Genomic DNA, 19660 nt, shown 5'->3' with positions numbered 1-19660 from the left:
GGTGCCAGGGATGGCTGGGACATGCATGGATAGATGCCTTAGGGTGTAACGAGGGCCTGGGAATGCCCGGCTTCTGATTCCTCTGTCCTCCCAGCATGCAGCCAAGCAAGCCGCAGCCTCTGCCACGCAGACCATCGCTGCAGCCCAGCATGCAGCCTCTGCCCCCAAGGGCTCTGCGGGCCCCCAGCCCCTACTGGTGCAGAGCTGTAAGGTAAGTCTCCAAGAGACGTGTGGGAGTGGGGAGGAGTGAGAAGGGGGGGTTCCAGAACATGGTACTCATGACGTTTCGACCTTCAGGCCGTGGCAGAGCAGATTCCGTTGCTGGTGCAGGGTGTCCGAGGAAGCCAAGCTCAGCCTGACAGCCCTAGTGCTCAGCTCGCTCTCATCGCTGCCAGCCAGAGCTTCCTGCAGGCAAGACACTCCACTTCTAAGACCAGACCCTCCCGTGTCTCCATGACCTTAAATTTCCCACAGTCTGAATATCTGCTATTAGCCAAGACCAAACCTGAGTGCTTACTGTATCCTGACCAGTGTCTGTTCAAAGCTAGAGGGAGGGCGGCATACCTCATTGGCATATGTGTTCTCCAACAGCCAGGAGGGAAGATGGTGGCAGCGGCAAAAGCCTCAGTGCCAACAATTCAGGACCAGGCTTCAGCGATGCAGCTGAGTCAGTGCGCAAAGAACCTAGGCACTGCCCTGGCCGAGCTGCGCACTGCTGCTCAGAAGGTACGGCAGCCATCTAGCTGTGGGACAGAAGGAACACTGGGGCTGGGGGGGAAGCCGTACAGAGCAGCCTCTAAAACAGAGGACTGTAACCTCTGCTGCTCACTGCCGTAGGCTCAGGAGGCATGTGGACCTTTGGAGATGGATTCTGCACTGAGTGTTGTACAGAATCTAGAGAAAGACCTACAGGAAATAAAAGCAGCAGCTCGAGATGGCAAGCTTAAGCCCTTACCCGGGGAAACAGTGAGTTGTCTTATAAAACATCCTCATTCAAACCCTGAACATCTCAGCAGTGCTCTAGAACCTTCACTGAAACTGCCAGCCTCCCCCAAGAACCTTCTCAAATGCCCCCTCGCTTCCTCCTCCTTCTCCTCCACCTGAGCCTTCATCCCCCCTTATCTGCAGATGGAGAAGTGCACCCAAGATCTTGGCAACAGCACCAAAGCGGTGAGCTCTGCCATCGCCAAGCTGCTGGGGGAGATTGCGCAGGGCAACGAGAACTATGCAGGTATGTCGGCAGGGCTGGGAATAGGGCTGGGGAGACTTGTGGGGAAAGGGGCTGATAGAGCAAACCTGTGTTCTCTGTGTGTCCCAGGTATTGCAGCTCGGGATGTAGCCGGTGGACTAAGGTCACTTGCCCAGGCTGCTCGGGGTGTAGCTGCGCTGACAACAGATCCTGCAGTGCAGGCCATTGTGCTTGACACAGCCAGCGACGTTCTGGACAAGGCCAGCAGCCTCATTGAGGAGGCAAAAAAAGCATCTGGACACCCAGGGGACCCGGAAAGCCAGCAAAGGCTTGCTCAGGTCAGGTGTGGAAGGGGCTCCACCTACCGATTGCTTAGGTCTCTTTACAAGGCCTGCCTAACAGGGCACATGTGCTTCTGTCTCCTGTGTCCTCAGGCTGGCTCATAGACTTGTCTGTTAGACTAAGGCACAAACCTCGCTGAGCATCAGGTTGGGGTGTTTGTGGGTGTTTTAGAATGGGTTATTACTGTGTGTGGCCCTAACCTCAGCTTGTTCAGCTATAAAAGTTCCTTTCTCCTTCCAGTTTTAGTACTGGGATAGCTGGTTATCGCCCGTGTCCCAGTGTAAAGAGGGGCTCTCCCAAATTATTCCCTCTTTGGCACCCCTATGTCCCATTTCAGGTAGCTAAAGCAGTGACCCAGGCCCTGAACCGCTGTGTCAGCTGCCTACCTGGCCAAAGAGACGTGGATAACGCCCTGCGAGCAGTTGGAGATGCCAGCAAGCGACTCCTGAGTGACTCGGTAGGAGGACAGGCTGTGGCTGGCGGAGGACTTTGTGTCTCAGGGCTCATCCTTTGACCCTCCCAGATCTGTGCCTTCTCACTATCCCAGGCTTTACACCACTCCCCAGCCTTCCCTTCCTAAACTCTCCCTTCCCATCATCCCCCTCATCTCTCTGATGCCCTCTGCCCCCGCAGCTTCCCTCAAGCACGGGGACATTTCAAGAAGCACAGAGCCGATTGAATGAAGCTGCAGCTGGGTTAAATCAGGCAGCCACAGAACTGGTGCAAGCCTCCCGAGGAACCCCTCAGGACCTGGCTCGGGCCTCGGGCCGATTTGGACAGGACTTCAGCACCTTCCTGGAAGCCGGTGTGGAGATGGCCGGACAGGCCCCGGTACGAAGGGTCTAGTTGAGAGCAAAGTAGGGTGTTCAGGATCTGGGTCTGCTCCTGGTCCCTTCACCTCTAGTCTAATAGATTGTGAATATTTGGAAAAGGACATCCTTTTAGAGACAGATATGATGTATGCTTCCCTTTAACAGAGCCAGGAGGACCGAGCCCAGGTGGTGTCCAACCTGAAGGGTATATCCATGTCTTCAAGCAAGCTTCTCCTTGCCGCTAAGGCCTTGTCCACAGACCCTGCTTCTCCCAACCTCAAGAGTCAGCTGGCTGCGGCTGCCCGGTAAGCTGGACTGGAAAGCCCAGCTCTGGGGACCTGTGAGAAGGCCAGAGAGAAGACATTTCATGAGACACTCTGGGCTTAGCAGTAGTAAAGCAAAAGAAAAATATATACAATCCCATGCATATGGGACTCAGGAAAGATGACCTACTCACTCAGTTCCACACTCCCCTCCCCCAATCAGGGCAGTGACAGACAGCATCAACCAGCTCATCACCATGTGCACCCAGCAAGCTCCTGGCCAGAAGGAGTGTGACAATGCACTTCGGCAACTAGAGGTGAGCCTTTAGCATGGGAGCCAGGACCGAGAAGCCGGCCGGGCTGAGGGAGAGACAAATTTCCTGTCACTCTCCCTACACAGACAGTCCGAGAACTCCTGGAGAATCCAGTCCAGCCGATCAACGACATGTCCTACTTCGGTTGCTTGGACAGTGTCATGGAGAACTCCAAGGTTAGTGGGACAAGGAGCTGCAGAGACGGGGACAGGGAAGGTGATGTAACACTGGTGCTCAGTGAGCATGATCAGAGCCTCCTGATACCGCTCTTCCTTAGGTCCTAGGTGAGGCCATGACTGGCATCTCCCAAAACGCCAAGAATGGAAATCTGCCGGAGTTTGGAGATGCCATTGCCACAGCCTCCAAGGCTCTCTGTGGCTTCACGGAGGCAGCTGCACAGGTAATTTCCTAAGGTGGCCCGAGAGCAGCTCTTGCTTCCCATGCATGCCTTTTCTCCCTTTCAAGGCTCGTGTTGTTGTGTCTGTTCTGAGTGCACTGACCAGCTATGAGGCTCTTCTTACTGCTGCCCGGGATTGGGCTAGGATTGAGCTAGAGCCTCGGCTGAGCTACCCCACCCAGGTGAAGCACTTGTATCAGGTACAGGGGAGGGAGTGTCGTCAGGTAGGGTTACTTTTAATCCAAGCACCTGCAGAACAAGTGGATCTCTGAGTTTGAGGCCAGCCTGGTCTATAAAGTTCCATGACAGCCAGGACCACACAAAGAAACCCTGTCTCAAAACAAAAACAAAACAAAGCTAACGAAAGTGATCCTACGGGTTTCTGTGTAGCTGTTTCTCATTCCTAGAAGCCTGCCATTTCCCTCACCCTGTCCCTTTGTCCTCCTTCCCCTCTCCCCACTTGCAGCCAGTGGCTTGACTTTTTTTGTTGTTTTTTTAATATGTGCGAGTATTTTGCTAGCATGTATGTCTGAGTGCCCAGTGCCTTCAGAGATGAGAAGGCGTTGTCAGATTTCCTAAAACAACTTGCGGTCTTGAGTCACCAAGTGGGTGCTAGGATTTGAACCCAGGTCTTCTACAAGAACTAGTGCTCTTAACTGCTGAGCTCTCTCTCCAGCCCCAGGCTTGATCTCTAAAAAAAATCTTCCTGTTTTTTTTTGTTCTCTTATTTTTCGGGAAACATACAGAAGAACCAGCAAAGCTATCATATGTTAATTGCAGTATGAATTAACTATTATGATGTCTTCCCATTATAAAATTAGAAAACTTTGTCTCCATCCATTGCCAAAGCTTGGTGATAGTGTTGGTGCTAACTGCCTTAACAGCCTTGCACTTCCTTTTTTAGCAGGATAGTCCTTGACTGGCCTCAAGCTCACTATGTAGACTAGGCTATCCTCCTGCACGCGCTTCTGCCTCTGTGCATGCACATGTCTTCCATATACTTCTGCTGCCATGTGGCAGTGCCCTGCACGTGTATTTTTCATTCTGTGACCCACAAACACACACACTTCTAAACTGAAATGAAGCTCACTAAAAATCTATTTTTGTTGTTTGTTTGAGATGGTGACTTACTACGTACTCCAGGCAAACTCGCCATCACCTTTGTCTCCTGGGTACTGGAATTATAGGCAAGCACTGCCATACCCAACCTATTTACCTTTTTAAATAGATTCTGAAATAGTTGGGTCAGTTTAACAAAATACATTTGTTTTAAGAGGGGGAACCGTGGTTTCTTATTACTGCTTCTCTCCACAGAGAGCTGAGAAAGATATGTTCTGTTCTGTAACCCCACCTTCCCCTCCTCCACTGTTCATTTCTCCTTAGGCAGCATATCTGGTTGGTGTCTCTGACCCCAACAGCCAAGCTGGACAGCAAGGACTGGTGGAACCCACACAGTTTGCCCGTGCAAACCAGGCAATCCAGATGGCCTGTCAGAGTTTGGGGGAACCTGGCTGTACCCAGGCCCAGGTAATGCAAGAGAACAGGTACTGTGGGCAAGGCCGAGAAAGGATGGGCAGACTGCAAGAGGAAAGAGGGAGGAGAAGGCAGGATGCGTCCCTTACCTTTCACAAGGGCTTCTCGCCGTGTCTCCTTGTTCTGCATAGCACATCCTCCCACTGGTCCCATTTTAATCTTTCTCTATTAATGTACCTGTGTCCTTTATCCCTCCTCCATGTCCTCTTCATCTTTGAGCACCTTTTTCTCCCAGACCTCCTCTACAGACTTCTGAGGTGCCATCCTTTGTACTCCACCTCTGAAACGGTTCCTCCCTTAGGTTTGCATTCTTCCTTCCGGCTCTTGTCACAGCTTTTCCATCCCTGTCTCCTCAGGTGTTATCTGCAGCCACTATTGTGGCCAAACACACATCCGCGCTGTGTAACAGCTGTCGCCTGGCTTCCGCTCGGACTGCCAATCCCACTGCCAAGCGCCAGTTTGTACAGTCAGCCAAGGAGGTGGCCAACAGCACAGCCAATCTCGTCAAGACCATCAAGGTTTGAGGGTTGGAATTTTCAGGTTCCCTGACCCAAGCCACCTTCTCTGCCTGAGTCGCCTACTCATTTTCTGGGGTCTTTTGCTAGATTCTCCTATCCTTGTCTGTCCAGAGTCTTCCAGTCCTCTGGGCCCTTGAGGGTGGCTTGGGTTTCACTTGTGTGCCCACTGACTAAGTCCCGAGGCTCCCTGTTCCCTTCCAGGCACTAGATGGAGCCTTCACAGAGGAGAACCGTGCCCAGTGCAGAGCAGCCACTGCCCCTCTGCTAGAAGCTGTGGATAACCTGAGTGCCTTTGCCTCTAACCCTGAGTTCTCCAGTGTCCCTGCCCAGATCAGCCCTGAGGTGAGGCACTGCACCAGAGATGCCATGAGCCACTTCATCTTCAGGAGCGTAAGTCATGAGACTTACCTCCGTCCCTCCTCTCTCCTCAGGGCCGAGCAGCCATGGAGCCCATCGTAATATCTGCCAAGACAATGTTAGAGAGTGCTGGAGGGCTCATCCAGACAGCTCGGGCATTAGCAGTCAATCCCCGGGATCCCCCACGTTGGTCCGTGCTAGCTGGCCACTCTCGGACTGTCTCAGATTCCATCAAGAAACTTATTACAAGCATGAGGTACTGAGGGTTAGGAGGCATGTGTGTCTGGGGACAAACAGCGTGGCAGATGACTGAGTTGGAATGAGATGGCACACTGTCAGAGGGGAGGGGAGGGGAGGGGAGGGGAGGGTAACAGCCTTTAAAGAGATGGTGTTTATGTGGAACGTGTGATGTCTCTGCAGGGACAAAGCCCCAGGGCAGCTGGAGTGTGAGACAGCCATCGCAGCTCTGAACAGCTGCTTGCGGGACCTAGACCAGGCTTCGCTTGCCGCCGTCAGCCAGCAGCTAGCGCCTCGTGAAGGAATCTCTCAAGAGGTGAGGAGGAACACGTTCAAGAGTGGAGAGTCCAGGCTCAGGGAAGGCTGTGTGGGGAGAAGGAAGGAGTTCAGGGGCGTCTTTACTAAGATCCAAGGCTGGGATAGGCTGGGGCTGGGTAAGGAGTTAGATACAGAAGGAAGCCTGGGGCTGGCGTGTAACTCAGTGCTAGTGTATGAAGCCCACACAAAGCCCCGGGTCCCATCCCCACTACCATCACATGTGTAAGCAGTTGGAAGGAAGAGTGGGGTTCTGCCGAGGAAGAATAGGGCACTGTCAGGGTTACACTCAGATCTGATGCCCGCTTCCTCCCCAGGCTTTGCACACGCAGATGCTCACTGCAGTGCAGGAAATTTCCCATCTCATTGAGCCGCTGGCCAGCGCTGCTCGGGCTGAAGCCTCCCAGCTGGGACACAAGGTACGGAAGGATTCTGTGAGGAGCTGAGGAGGTGGGTTAACAGTACCTGACACTAAACCCGGCGTCTCTTTCAGGTGTCCCAAATGGCCCAGTACTTTGAACCACTCACCCTGGCTGCAGTGGGTGCTGCGTCTAAGACTCTGAGCCACCCGCAGCAGATGGCACTTCTGGACCAGACTAAAACATTGGCAGAGTCTGCCTTGCAGTTGCTGTATACTGCCAAGGAGGCTGGTGGTAACCCCAAGGTAGGAAGGGGGCCTGCGGGGCGGGGAGAGTAATTGTGAGCACAGTCTAGAAAGGCGGGAGCCACGGGCTTTCTCCCCTGTGTCCCCGTAGCAAGCAGCACACACCCAGGAAGCCCTGGAGGAGGCCGTGCAGATGATGACAGAGGCTGTAGAAGACCTGACGACGACACTCAACGAAGCTGCCAGTGCTGCGGGCGTGGTCGGCGGCATGGTAGACTCTATCACCCAGGCCATCAACCAGGTCAGCGCCTTGGGCCCTGCGGACACAGAGGGGCTCTGGGCGCAGAAGCAGTGACCGTGACGGTCTTCCTCTGCTTCATCCCCTCCCTCAGCTAGATGAAGGACCTATGGGTGAACCAGAAGGTTCGTTCGTAGATTACCAAACTACCATGGTGAGGACAGCCAAGGCCATTGCTGTCACTGTTCAGGAGATGGTAAGGCTGGGACATGAGGACTGCCCTTAGGGAGCTGAGCTCGGTCAGAACCTCACTTCTTCCCTTCTCACTAGGTAACCAAGTCAAACACCAGCCCTGAGGAGCTAGGCCCCCTTGCCAACCAGCTGACCAGTGACTATGGCCGACTGGCCTCACAAGCCAAGCCTGCAGCTGTGGCCGCTGAAAATGAAGAGGTAAACATGGAGGCCATACTGCCTTCTCTCAGGAGGTTCCAGTTCATGACCCTTGTTCCCATGGCGGCTCCCAGGGCTGTCCCACGCTCCCTCACTCTAGTTAGTCAGATAAAAGGCAGCACACCTTCAAGGCCACTCCATAGAGAGTGAGCAGGGCTGTGTAGACATAAGGATCAGAGCCTTCAGTCACAGGTCAGAGGGATCCACAGCTCAGGATCCACAGGCTTCTGGGTTCTGCTTCTCTGCCTCTGTCAACCCTAGTAAGCCCTATGGCATCGTCATGGCATCGTTTCTGCAGGGCTGCGAGTCCCCCCCTCCCTAGTACCTCCATGTGGCAAATTCATGAGGCTTATCCTTGCTTAAGCTCTTGGCTTTTCCTTCCAAGAAAGTGAGCAACTGGATCTTAGTAGGACATGCCTAATCCCCAGCCCCTTCATAAACCCAAACAGGCTGGATCATAGTCTACGGCTCTGATTCAGATAACTAAGCATAAGTGTGTCTCTCCCTCCTCCCCCACGGTGCTTAGCACAGTCCTCATCATGCGGTGCCTTCTCACTATTTCCACGTGAAGGAGGGGACTCATGCTTGACTATGAAAGCAAAAAGGGCTATGCAGGGAACGTTTTCTTGGAACTCTGTTAGTCTGTGGTACATGTTTCTTTTTAAAGTTTGTTTATTATTAGTGTATGTATGTGTGCAGTCTGTGTACATGTCATATGATAACTTGGAAGAGTCAATTCCCTCCCTCACTGTGAGTTCCAGGAATCTAACTCTGGTGACCAGGCTCACACAGTGTTCTGCCCACTGCTCCATCCCACTCATCCTCCATGGTTCCTGTAGGTGCAGCAGAGCCTCCTGAGCACTCTGAAAATCACCAGTGTCCCCTCTCTATATTCACAGATAGGCGCCCACATCAAACACCGAGTACAGGAGCTGGGCCATGGCTGCTCTGCTCTGGTCACCAAGGCAGGCGCCTTGCAGTGTAGCCCCAGTGATGTCTACACCAAGAAGGAGCTCATAGAGTGTGCCCGCAGAGTATCGGAGAAGGTGACTGCTGGTCTCCTGGGGCTGCGTGTCTTTCCCATCCCTGTGTGCCCTCCCAGCCTATTCCTTGTCCTCTCGAGCATGAGTCAATTTGCCCTTTCCCTTTGCCTACAGGTCTCCCATGTTCTGGCTGCACTCCAGGCTGGGAACCGTGGCACCCAGGCCTGCATCACAGCAGCCAGTGCTGTGTCTGGTATCATTGCTGACCTCGACACCACCATCATGTTCGCTACTGCTGGCACACTTAACCGTGAGGGTGCGGAGACTTTCGCTGACCACCGGTGAGCAGGGAACTGCCCGGAGGGAGGGAGGTTGGTGCGGGCCCGAGGAAGACTGGGCTGAAGGTTGGGACTCTGAGGAAAGCTGACCAGGCTGGGGCCTCCCCAGGGAGGGTATCTTAAAGACAGCAAAGGTTCTTGTGGAGGACACCAAGGTCCTGGTGCAGAATGCAGCTGGGAGCCAGGAGAAGTTGGCTCAAGCCGCCCAGTCCTCCGTGGCCACCATTACCCGTCTCGCTGACGTGGTCAAGCTGGGCGCAGCCAGCCTAGGAGCCGAAGACCCCGAAACCCAGGTACCCCAGCATCCCCAACTCTGTCCCAGGCCTCACCTCCTGTTGCCCCTCCCCCTCACAAAGCAGAGTACTGTCTCCACACAGGTGGTGCTGATCAATGCAGTAAAGGATGTAGCCAAGGCCCTAGGCGACCTCATCAGCGCAACGAAGGCTGCAGCGGGCAAAGTTGGGGATGACCCTGCAGTGTGGCAGCTCAAGAACTCTGCCAAGGTGGGAAGCAGTGAGGAGCAGCAGGGGGGATGGTTGACACACTCCTCCTGCTTCTAAAGATGGTCTCTCCCCATTCCACTGCTGCCCTCAGGTGATGGTGACCAACGTGACATCATTGCTCAAGACAGTGAAGGCTGTGGAAGATGAGGCCACCAAAGGCACACGGGCCCTAGAGGCAACCACAGAGCACATACGTCAGGAACTGGCGGTGAGCACGAGCCGGGGGCACTGGGTGCTAGGCTGTGAGTGAGGCCTCTCCTGCATTCCTCAGCACTCTGCTTGCTCATTACCACACTTCCCACGTGACCCTGCCATGCCTCTCTGTTGAGCTGCATCCTGGCCAAAAGGCGCTGCTCAAATGTGAGTCTCTCTTCAGTGAGAGCCATGGCCAGCACTGCCCTGTATTGGCTGTGATACAGGAATATCTGCAGGGACTTTACCCACAGTAGCTACTCTAGAAAAGCTTTCTGCAGCTCACAGAATCAACTAGCCAGGCTCATAGGGGCTCACGGGGATTGAACCAGCGATCAGGGGACCTGTCTGGATCTGCCCTGGGCCTCCTGCATGTATGTTCTGGTCGTGTAGCTTCGTGTTCTTTTGGGAGTCCTAACAGTGGGAAGTGGGGGTGTTGGCTCTTTGGCCTGCGTTGCCTCATCCAGCCTTACCATGAGGATATGTGCCTAGTCTTACTATAACTTGATATGCTGTATTCATATTTGGTTAATATCTGGGAGGCCTGCTCCCCAGATCTGGGGGGAGGGGGAAGGAAGTATGGGGGAGGGACTGGGAGGATAGGAGAGAGAGGAAATTTCTGTTAAGAGAAAACAATAAATAAAAAAGAAAAGAAAAACGCTTTTTGAAGATGTGGATGTGCGAACTAAATCATGACTGTTGCCTTCCCGTCTTGGACACTATAAAGTCTTTCTTCTTTTTTCCCAACAGGTCTTCTGTTCCCCAGAGCCACCTGCCAAGACCTCTACCCCTGAGGATTTCATCCGAATGACCAAGGGTATTACTATGGCAACAGCCAAAGCCGTTGCTGCTGGCAATTCCTGTCGACAGGAAGATGTCATTGCCACAGCCAATCTGAGCCGACGGGCCATTGCAGACATGCTTCGGGCTTGCAAGGTAGACATGCGGGTAGTGAGGTAGTGAGGCTGCTGGGCTTCGGAGCGCTGGGGGGGTGGGGGGTGGTCTGAAGCTCTAAAGCTGTCCTGCTGCTCTCGGGACAGGAAGCAGCTTTCCACCCAGAAGTGGCGCCTGATGTGCGGCTCCGAGCCCTGCACTATGGCCGGGAATGTGCTAATGGTTACCTGGAGCTGCTGGACCACGTGCTGCTGGTAAGGAGGGAGGCGCCGCTCAAGCTCCTCACGCCCAAGCCCACCTACTACCTGTTTCCAAATCATCCTCACTTCCAAACCTTCTTCCAGTCTTGGCTTCTCCCACTTACGTCTTCCTCTTCTCTTTTCTCCTTTTCCCATCTGGCCTCCCCTCTCTACCTTCTCCTCTCATCTCATCACTCCTTGCTTGTCAGCCGGTGAGTGGCACCCCACAGTCTTCCCTGTGTGGAGCCTGATGCACTGTGTGCGCCTGAGCAGGATCTGGTGTTTAAGGGCTGTGCTGTGCAGTGCTCTAGGGCCTGGGGTTGGGAGCATGGCTGCCCTGTTTCACAGATGAATGTGAAACCTAGGACCTGACGCTCTTTGTCGTGCGCTCTGTCCCCACACAGACCCTTCAGAAGCCAAACCCAGACCTGAAGCAGCAGCTGACTGGACACTCAAAGCGGGTTGCTGGCTCCGTGACTGAGCTCATCCAGGCTGCTGAAGCCATGAAGGGTAAGAAGTCGTGAGGGACAGGAGGGAAGATAAGTCCTTGTCATGGTACGGTCCCTGCTTCCTGGTTGGCTCTGAGCTAGCCTGTGCTTCTGGTCCTCATAGGTGGGGTGTTGCTAAACGAACTCCCCAGTGCCTCCGACCTCCCTGCCCTGCCTCAGCCTCCTCCCTTGCCTTCGTCCCACAGGAACAGAATGGGTAGACCCAGAGGACCCTACTGTCATTGCGGAGAATGAGCTCCTGGGAGCCGCAGCCGCCATCGAGGCTGCAGCCAAAAAGCTAGAGCAGCTGAAGCCCCGGGCCAAACCCAAGGTCAGGGCTCCTCCCGCCCCTTGCACCTGTCACAGCGGCAAGAGATCTCCAGCTTCGTCCCTTTCCTTTCTGCCTCCCCCACTCCCCACCCCTCTGTAACCTTCTTGTTCCAGGAGGCAGATGAGTCCTTGAACTTTGAGGAACAAATCCTGGAAGCTGCCAAGTCCATCGCTGCAGCCACCAGTGCACTGGTAAAGGCTGCGTCAGCAGCCCAGAGGGAGCTGGTGGCTCAGGGAAAGGTCAGTACCTTAGCACTAGAGGGATGAGGACAAGGCGCTCACACCCTTAGCCTCACAGGTCGCGCTGAAGTAAGGACAGCCTAGGTCTGAGAGGACTCACTTCTTCCTTCTGCAGGTGGGCGCCATTCCAGCCAATGCACTGGATGATGGACAGTGGTCGCAGGGCCTCATTTCCGCTGTGAGTGTCTAACACCCACTGTGTCTTTCCGAGTTGGGTAAACCTGAGGAGGCTGGGGTGGAATGGACCAGAGCAAGAGGCATACTCTAATCTTAATCTTTGTCCCCATTAGGCCCGTATGGTGGCTGCGGCCACCAACAATCTGTGTGAAGCAGCTAACGCAGCTGTCCAAGGCCATGCTAGCCAGGAGAAACTCATTTCCTCAGCCAAGCAAGTAGCCGCCTCCACGGCCCAGCTCCTGGTGGCTTGCAAGGTCAAAGCAGATCAAGACTCTGAGGCAATGAAACGGCTCCAGGTAAGAGGCTGATTGATTCACTGTCTCCTCTGCTACACTGCTTTAAACTACCGTGCTGAGGTCTAATGATAAGAATACCCTAACAAGAGCAGTTTAAGGGAGAGAGAGAGTTTATGTGGCTCACGCTCTGGGTTATAGACCATCAATGCTGGGGACTCACGGTCGCAGGAACTTGAAGCAGCTCATTCAGGTACATCCACAGGCAAGAGCAGAGAGCCATGAGTTCATGGCTGCATGCTAGTGTCTAGCTTTCCCTCAGAATCCTGAGTCCCCTGCCCAAGGAGTAGTGCCACCCACAGTGCTAGCTCTGTCCCCTGAATGCAGTCAAGACAGTTCTGCACGGGTAGAACCACAGGCCAACCTAATCCAGACTGTCCTTCCCTGAGCCTCCCTCTGTTCCTAGTCCTGTGCTGTGGAAGGCTGATGGTTAGCACTGTATAGCCATGATAACGGTCTCTGAGCTAGAACCCTGAGTTCTCAGGAGTTGCTTTTCGCTCCCTCTGCAGGCTGCTGGCAATGCAGTGAAGAGGGCTTCAGATAACCTGGTAAAGGCGGCCCAGAAGGCTGCAGCCTTTGAAGACCAGGAGAATGAGACGGTGGTGGTGAAGGAGAAAATGGTTGGGGGCATTGCCCAGGTGAGCCTCTCAGAAGACACTGTTGGGGACAGTGTTACCTGCACTATCCCCCTGCCTCTGCCCCCAGTGCACACCTTCCTGAGTCGCCTGGCCCTTCATCCCTCAGATTATCGCAGCTCAGGAAGAGATGCTTCGGAAGGAACGAGAGCTGGAAGAGGCTCGGAAAAAGCTCGCCCAGATCCGGCAGCAGCAGTACAAGTTCTTGCCTTCAGAGCTTCGAGACGAGCACTAAGAAGCCCCGTGTATTTAATGCAGACCCAGCCCAGAGACTGTGCCTGCCACTACCAAAGCCTTCTGGGCTGCTCAGGGCCCAAGCTGCCCAACCCCAGCCGCACTCCCCCAAAGTGCCTGCCAAACCCTGGGCCTGGGCCTGCCCAGTCCCACTGCAAGCCGTGTCCTCTCCCTGATTCCCAAGTGCCTTTGGGCTCCCAAGTGCCTGCCCCTCCCCAGAGTATTAACGCTCCAAGAGTATTATTAATGCTGCCTGCCGTACCTCAGTTTGACCCTGCCAGGGCCCCAGCTGCTCCAGCTTGCCAGCAGCTTCCAGCCAGTCCCCACAGCCGGCCACATAGCTCAGCTCATCCCTTTTTGATACTGTATCCCCTACCCAGGTACCTATGGAGCATGAGGGTGGTAAACCCAAGCAGGTCAAGCTCCAATAAAGGTGATTCTACAGCTGCAGCCTGGCTTTGTGAGGAGACAGGAGGTCTTCCTCAGGGCTCTGGGGGAGAGTGGGAGTCAGTCGATGAGAGCAGGCTGCCTGCTAGGCCCATTCTCACCCTGCACCCAGCAGTCACCCTGCCTGCAGAGCCACTCTCCACTGTCCCATCAGTGGCCACACTTATGCTCCAGTGCCCCGGGACGGCACCTGTTGCTGCTCCCTGACTAGCAGTGCACCTCATTCTTCACAACCAGGAAAGAGTACAGGAAGATGCAGGTTCAGTCTGTGGCCAAATCCCATTCTCCAAAAGCAACTTCAGAGAAACAGGACTAGACTAGAGAGAGCTCAGCAGCACTGGCTGCCCTTGCATAGGATACAGGCTCAGTTTTCCACCCTTGCAGAGGATTCAGGCTCAGTTTCCAGCCCCCACACAGCAGCGCACAACTGCCTGTAGCTCTACTTTGGGGAACTTGAGTGCCCACTTCTGACCGTGTGCTCCTTCACATAAACTCACAGAAGCACATACACATTAAATAAAGGAAGACTAGAATATAAGATGTCCGCTTCTGGCCCCTAGGGTACACACAAATCCTTTTTTAAAAATTGTGCGCGTGCTTGTGTGTGTAAGATTGGCTGATGCAGTTATTGAGCACAAAATCCAGGCTCTGGCTTCTCCATCAGTATAATTCTTGGTTGGGTTGGAGTGCTCTTGTCAAAAACAGGTGAACTAATATGGGTGTGGTGTCACACGCCTTTAATCCCAGCACTTGGGAGGCAGAGGCAGGCAGATTTCTGAGTTCAAGACCAGCCTGGTCTACAAAGTGAGTTCCAGGACAGTCAGGGCTATACAGAGAAACCCTGTCTCAAAAAACAAAAACAAACAAAATACCAAAACAAAACAGGTGAACTTGATCTTGTCTGAGACTTTATAGTTCGAGGGGCAGACCGCCACCTAGAGGCCAGGCAAGAGTTGGTTACTGATGATAGTTGCCTGACTTAAGGAGGTATTTACATACTGTCTCCAGCTTTGCTGTCACTGCTCAAAGCATGACAGTCCTCTTGTGTTAGGGAGTGTTTTTATGTGATTTGGTTTTTTTAGCCAATCCCGCTGCCCAGTGTATTTCAGTATTTCTCTCACCAAGTAGAAAACAGCACTCATTGGCTGCTACTCTGGGTACCATCAACCTCCTCCCATTCCAGTGAGTTTAAAGTGAATGGAAATACTTTGTGTCCTCCCCAGGGAAGCCCATTAGGGACAGTGCCAGCTTCCTACCATTGCTCCTGTCTCCTGTGATTTCATTCATTCAATATTTACTAAGCCATGCCTGTGCTAAGCACTGGAAAATCAAAATGCATTATCACTTCTCTGACGCACAGACTGATAACTCCACTGCGTGCTGCCGTGGGCCCCGGACCCCAGATTCAATGTCATAGTACTGTGACTTGAGGGCCTAGGAGATCAGGTCTCTTCCACAGCCTCCCACGTGAACCGTAATCTAAACTGAGCTCTAGCTACGAGGCGGGGCGGGACAGCTGCTCCCTCCGGCCGGCCGGCACTTCCTCGTGGTGTCCTCAGGAGCAGGCACCCATCGTGCACATCTCCACAGCGATAGCTTGGAAGTCTGGGAGGATGCTCCAGCAGCAGTCCTCTCTCTGGAGACCCTCCAAGACCCTCCAAGCTATCCAGATGTCAAAATTAGTTTCATAATGAAACTCTGAAAAGAACTCCCTTTTTCACAGCCTCAACATAACATAGTGCAAAAATACTACAGAGTAAAACCATCTCAGCACAGAATGAGCCAGTGGCCCCAGGTCACACTAATGGTCATTGAAGACATGGATGCAACTTCATTTACGAAGGTTCTTTTTAGATTGTTTTGGTTTTGTTTTTTGGAGTCAGAGTTTCACTCTGTGGCTTTGGCTAGCCTGAAACCACCGGCCTCTGCCACCGGGTGCTGGGATTAATGATGTGAACCGCCATGTCCTGCTTATTTAAGAATGTTCTTGAGCAGAGCAGTGGCTTTAATTCCACTACTCAGGAGGCAGAGGCAGGCAGACCTCTGTGAGTTCGAGGCCAGCCTGATCTACAGAGTGAGTCCCAGGACAGCCAGAACTGCCCAGAGAAACCCTGTCTTGGAAAAAAACAAAACAAACAAACAAACAAACAAACCAGTGTTCTTGAGTATTGTGAACATATTGACACCTCCCTGTAATTCTAGTATGAGGCAGAGAGTCAAGAATAAAAAAACCAACATAAACTATATACTATATGAGACCTTTTCTCCAAAGAAAAAAGTCCTAGATAAATTGTAAAAACTGATTAATTTTACTGTCTTATAGATTTTTGGTGTGTGTGCACTTAATATGTATAAATATAGCATGCACACGTATAGAAGTATGTGCATTTGAGGTGGCCAGAGGACATTAGGTGTTCTGTTCTATCCCTCTCCATTTTTCCCCTAGAGACTGGTTCTGTCACTGATCCTGGCCTAGGCTGGTATTTCCACCACCCACAATGCTGGGGTTAAAGGTGCATATAAGGGCCACACCTAGATTTTTATGTTGGTGCTGGGATGTGAACTCCAAGCCTTATGCTGGTTCAGTAAGTTCTTACCCACTAAGCCATCCCTCCATTCTCAGGGCAGGAGAGATGCCTCAAACATGAAGACCTGAATTTGGGATCTGCAGGCCAGATGTAAAAGCTGTGTGTGTGATTCAGTTCTTCCACTACGAAGTCTGCAGGTGCCCACCGCATTACCAGCTCTCCTCCTCTTACGAGCACCGACACTCTGCCTCCTGAGCCAGGCCATACCTTCGAATCCTCCCCTACGCCAACCCCCGACCACGACATGGAGACCCCGAATGAGCCTCCTGCTTGTGGACGTTGTACATCGTGGTGCGCACTAGGCTCCGCACCACGATGTACAACGTCCACAAGCAGGTGTGTGTGTATATGTGTGTGTGTGTATGTGTGTGTGTATGTGTGTGTGTATGTGTGTATGTGTGTGTATGTGTATGTGTGTGTGTATGTGTGTGTGTATGTGTGTGTATGTGTGTGTGTATGTGTGTGTATGTGTGTGTGTATGTGTGTGTGTGTGTGTGTGTGTGTGTGTGTGTGCACCCCACTGCTGGATTCAGAGGCAAGCACTCAGTGAGCTAGCCCTTGCCTAAACGGCTAGCTCCACATTCAGTACAAGATCCTGTCTCAAGAATGAAACAAAATGCATAATAAAAATAAGGTAAAGGACAATACAAGAAGATGCCTGACGTCCACCTCCGGCTTCCACACTGCAGGCACATACACACATCCAAATAGGCAGGATCAGTCAGGGATCATGAAACCCAGGCTGGGCTGGCCCTCACTGTACAGCCACGGATGACTGCGAACCTGATGCTCCTCTCTCCAATTCTAAAGTGCTGGGATTGCAACTGTGTGCCATCACACCCAGTTTATTTGGCTCTGGAGATTGAACTCAATGCCTCATGCCTCATGATGCTAGTCAAACACTCTACCAAGTGAACTGCACCTTCAGTCCTGAATCATGATCTTTTCTTTCTTTTTTTTTTTTTAAAGGGTCTCATTATGTAGCTCTGGCTAGACTGGAACTTGCTATGTATATCACTCTGGCCTTTGAACTCATAGAGATCCACTGGTCTCTCTCTTTCAGGTGCTGATTTTTATTTGATGTTCATATGTATTCGCCCATGTGTGCTGCCCCTCAGTATCTAATGTGCGCTTCACATGTGTGAAGTACCTGCAGAGGCCAGAGGAGGGCGCTGTGTCCTCTGGAACTGAAGTTACAGCCAATTATAAGCTGCTACGGAAACCAAACCTGGGTCCTTTGCAGGTAATCCTTCTGATGAACTCTGAAGTCTGCTAGGGGCAGCTCTGCATACGGAAGTGTGATGGCTTTCCTGAGAAAAAGCAGACCATTTTTAAACGTGACCCGTTTGGTGTGGTCATGGTCGAGTGTGTGTGTAAATAGCGTATTTCCTAGAAGAGTGACTGGCAAAGCGTGGCTCTCAGACTTAGATATCTGGTAGACCTGTTCCCAAAAAGGAACGACGTCTCTGTCACTTCAGAGGAAAACCTAACAGTATTTGTTACCTATCATATAATTCAAATTTTCAAGTGAAAATTCTAATTTTGAGTAACTTTTCTCTGACACTATGACTTTACAGCTTACCCAAACTTAAAGCATAGTTGAAGAGTCTCCAATGAAACAAATCAAGATATTGAAGAATGTGATATTTTGGTATAGTGAATTTATTGAGATGTGTTAACATTCAGAACATCTGTGTGGTTCAGTGAATCAGTATTTTTCAAATGACCAATTAATGACATAACAAAATTATGTATGAGTACATGATTACCCAAAAAAGAGAGGATAAGAAGTTCAAGGTGGACATGGTGGCACCCACCTTTGATCCCAGGCAGAGAAAGGTGGCTAAGAGTTCCAGGCCAGCCCAGTCTACATAGCAAGTTCCAGGTTAGCCAGGGCTACATAGAGAGACCCTGCCTTAAAAATAGATCGATAGATAGATAGATAGATAGATAGATAGATAGATAGATAGATAGAATTCAAGGCCAACCTCAGAAATTCAAGACCAGACAGCGTGGGTAGGCACATGAGACCCTGTCTCAACCCTTTCCCAGATAACAAAAATATCATAATTTCTTGCCAACTGGTGGTGATACACGCTTTTAATCTCAGCACTTGGGAGGCAGAGGTAGGCAGATATATGTGAGTTTGAGGCCAGCCTGGTTTACAGAGTGAGTTTCAGGACAGCCAGGGCTATACAGAGAAACCCTGTCTCAAATAAATAAATAAATACATACATACATACATACATACATACATACATACATACATATATACATATATACATGCATGCATACATACATACATACATACATACATGCATACATACATACATATATACATATATACATTTGCCATGTTTCACTAATTTGAGGGAGGAAGATTTACTTTTTTATTTTTATTTTTTAAAGATTTATTTATTTTATGTATATGAATACCCTGTAGCTGTCTTCAGACACACCGGGAAACGGCATCAGATCCTATTAGAGATGGTTAGCACCATGTGGGTTCTGGGAATCGAACTCAGGACCTCTGGAAGATCAGTTGGTGCACTTAACCACTGAGCCATCTCTCCAGCCTTATATACTTTTATTTATTTATTTATTTATTTATTTATTTATTTATTTATTTATTATATGTAAGTACACTGTAGCTGTCTTCAGCTGCACCAGAAGAGGGCATCAGATCTTATTACGGATGGTTGTGAGCCACCATGTGGTTGCTGGGATTTGAACTCAGGACCTTTGGAAGAACAGTCAGTTCTCTTAACCCCTGAGCCATCTCTCCAGCCCCTGATATACTTTTTTTAATCCAAGTATTATTTATATTACCATAATAGTGTATAATAGGGGTGTATGTGTGTGTTGTTTTGTCTGAGATAGTTCTAACTGTAGTCCATGTTGGATTCAATCTGCATGTGTAGTGGAGGATGACCTAGAATTTCTGATCCTCAAATCCCCATCTGAGTGCTGGGATTACAGGTGTGTACCACCCTGATTGGTACATGCTGTGCTGGGAACTGAACCTAGAGTCTGGTGTAAGTTAGGCAAACACTAGCTAAGCTACATCTCCAGCTTTAACTTTTGTGATTTTTTTTAATGAATTCATAAATATCTTTACATTTTCTGGGCTTGCAGCCTAATACAGTAACTGCAGATATCTGATAACATCCACTTTAACGAAAACTATTGAGGAATCTTCAATAATTTCTAAGAGCATAAGGAGGTCTAATACCAAAAATAATTGAGTTCTGCACTAGGCTGTCCATTTCTCTAAATTCTCCATATTAGTTGTTACATTTGAGTGCCTGGAAGCGGCTATGTAAAAACCACATCTGCCAAATGTTTATCAAGTACTGTCTAAGCCCGGTACTGTTCAAGGAAGGGGCTGAGAACTCTGAACGGAGAACAATAGCCCTTTCTCTGCAGGCCGCACAAGATAAACAGGTACAAGCGTTTGTTGCAGGAGACTAGACTGAGAAAGCTCACATGGGAAAACAAGCACCTACTGGA

General features: G+C 51.2%; 1 protein-coding gene across 4 annotated transcripts in view; it reads left to right on the top strand.

Moving 5' to 3' along the window:
- Tln1 (talin 1) overlaps positions 1–13561 on the top strand; it is a 30007-nt gene extending 16446 nt beyond the window's left edge. For 2 of the 4 annotated variants that reach the window (XM_029533437.1, XM_029533436.1), the window contains 37 exons: positions 95–211; positions 298–411; positions 592–726; positions 838–966; positions 1129–1231; positions 1319–1527; positions 1869–1988; positions 2165–2362; positions 2509–2648; positions 2830–2923; positions 3007–3096; positions 3198–3320; positions 4701–4844; positions 5207–5368; positions 5570–5710; positions 5800–5981; positions 6146–6278; positions 6595–6696; positions 6771–6941; positions 7033–7182; positions 7274–7375; positions 7450–7569; positions 8469–8615; positions 8727–8893; positions 9000–9183; positions 9268–9393; positions 9485–9601; positions 10336–10521; positions 10626–10733; positions 10928–10930; positions 11123–11228; positions 11413–11537; positions 11651–11776; positions 11892–11954; positions 12067–12249; positions 12756–12884; positions 12991–13560. In XM_029533437.1, the coding sequence (XP_029389297.1) occupies positions 95–211; positions 298–411; positions 592–726; positions 838–966; positions 1129–1231; positions 1319–1527; positions 1869–1988; positions 2165–2362; positions 2509–2648; positions 2830–2923; positions 3007–3096; positions 3198–3320; positions 4701–4844; positions 5207–5368; positions 5570–5710; positions 5800–5981; positions 6146–6278; positions 6595–6696; positions 6771–6941; positions 7033–7182; positions 7274–7375; positions 7450–7569; positions 8469–8615; positions 8727–8893; positions 9000–9183; positions 9268–9393; positions 9485–9601; positions 10336–10521; positions 10626–10733; positions 10928–10930; positions 11123–11228; positions 11413–11537; positions 11651–11776; positions 11892–11954; positions 12067–12249; positions 12756–12884; positions 12991–13116 (4875 nt within the window). In that variant the 3' untranslated portion in view covers positions 13117–13560. Of the gene's footprint in view, positions 1–94; positions 212–297; positions 412–591; positions 727–837; positions 967–1128; positions 1232–1318; positions 1528–1868; positions 1989–2164; positions 2363–2508; positions 2649–2829; positions 2924–3006; positions 3097–3197; positions 3321–4700; positions 4845–5206; positions 5369–5569; positions 5711–5799; positions 5982–6145; positions 6279–6594; positions 6697–6770; positions 6942–7032; positions 7183–7273; positions 7376–7449; positions 7570–8468; positions 8616–8726; positions 8894–8999; positions 9184–9267; positions 9394–9484; positions 9602–10335; positions 10522–10625; positions 10734–10927; positions 10931–11122; positions 11229–11412; positions 11538–11650; positions 11777–11891; positions 11955–12066; positions 12250–12755; positions 12885–12990 lie in introns of all 4 variants that reach the window. The other 2 variants (XM_029533438.1, XM_021222441.2) reach the window with 2 other exon arrangements.
- The last annotated feature ends 6099 nt before the right edge of the window (positions 13562–19660 follow it).

The sequence above is a fragment of the Mus pahari genome, chromosome 22, assembly GCF_900095145.1.
Source record: "Mus pahari chromosome 22, PAHARI_EIJ_v1.1, whole genome shotgun sequence".
NCBI lineage: Eukaryota > Metazoa > Chordata > Mammalia > Rodentia > Muridae > Mus > Mus pahari.
The sequence above is the reverse complement of the archived record's forward strand: the minus strand, read 5'-3'. Positions and strand labels throughout refer to the sequence as shown.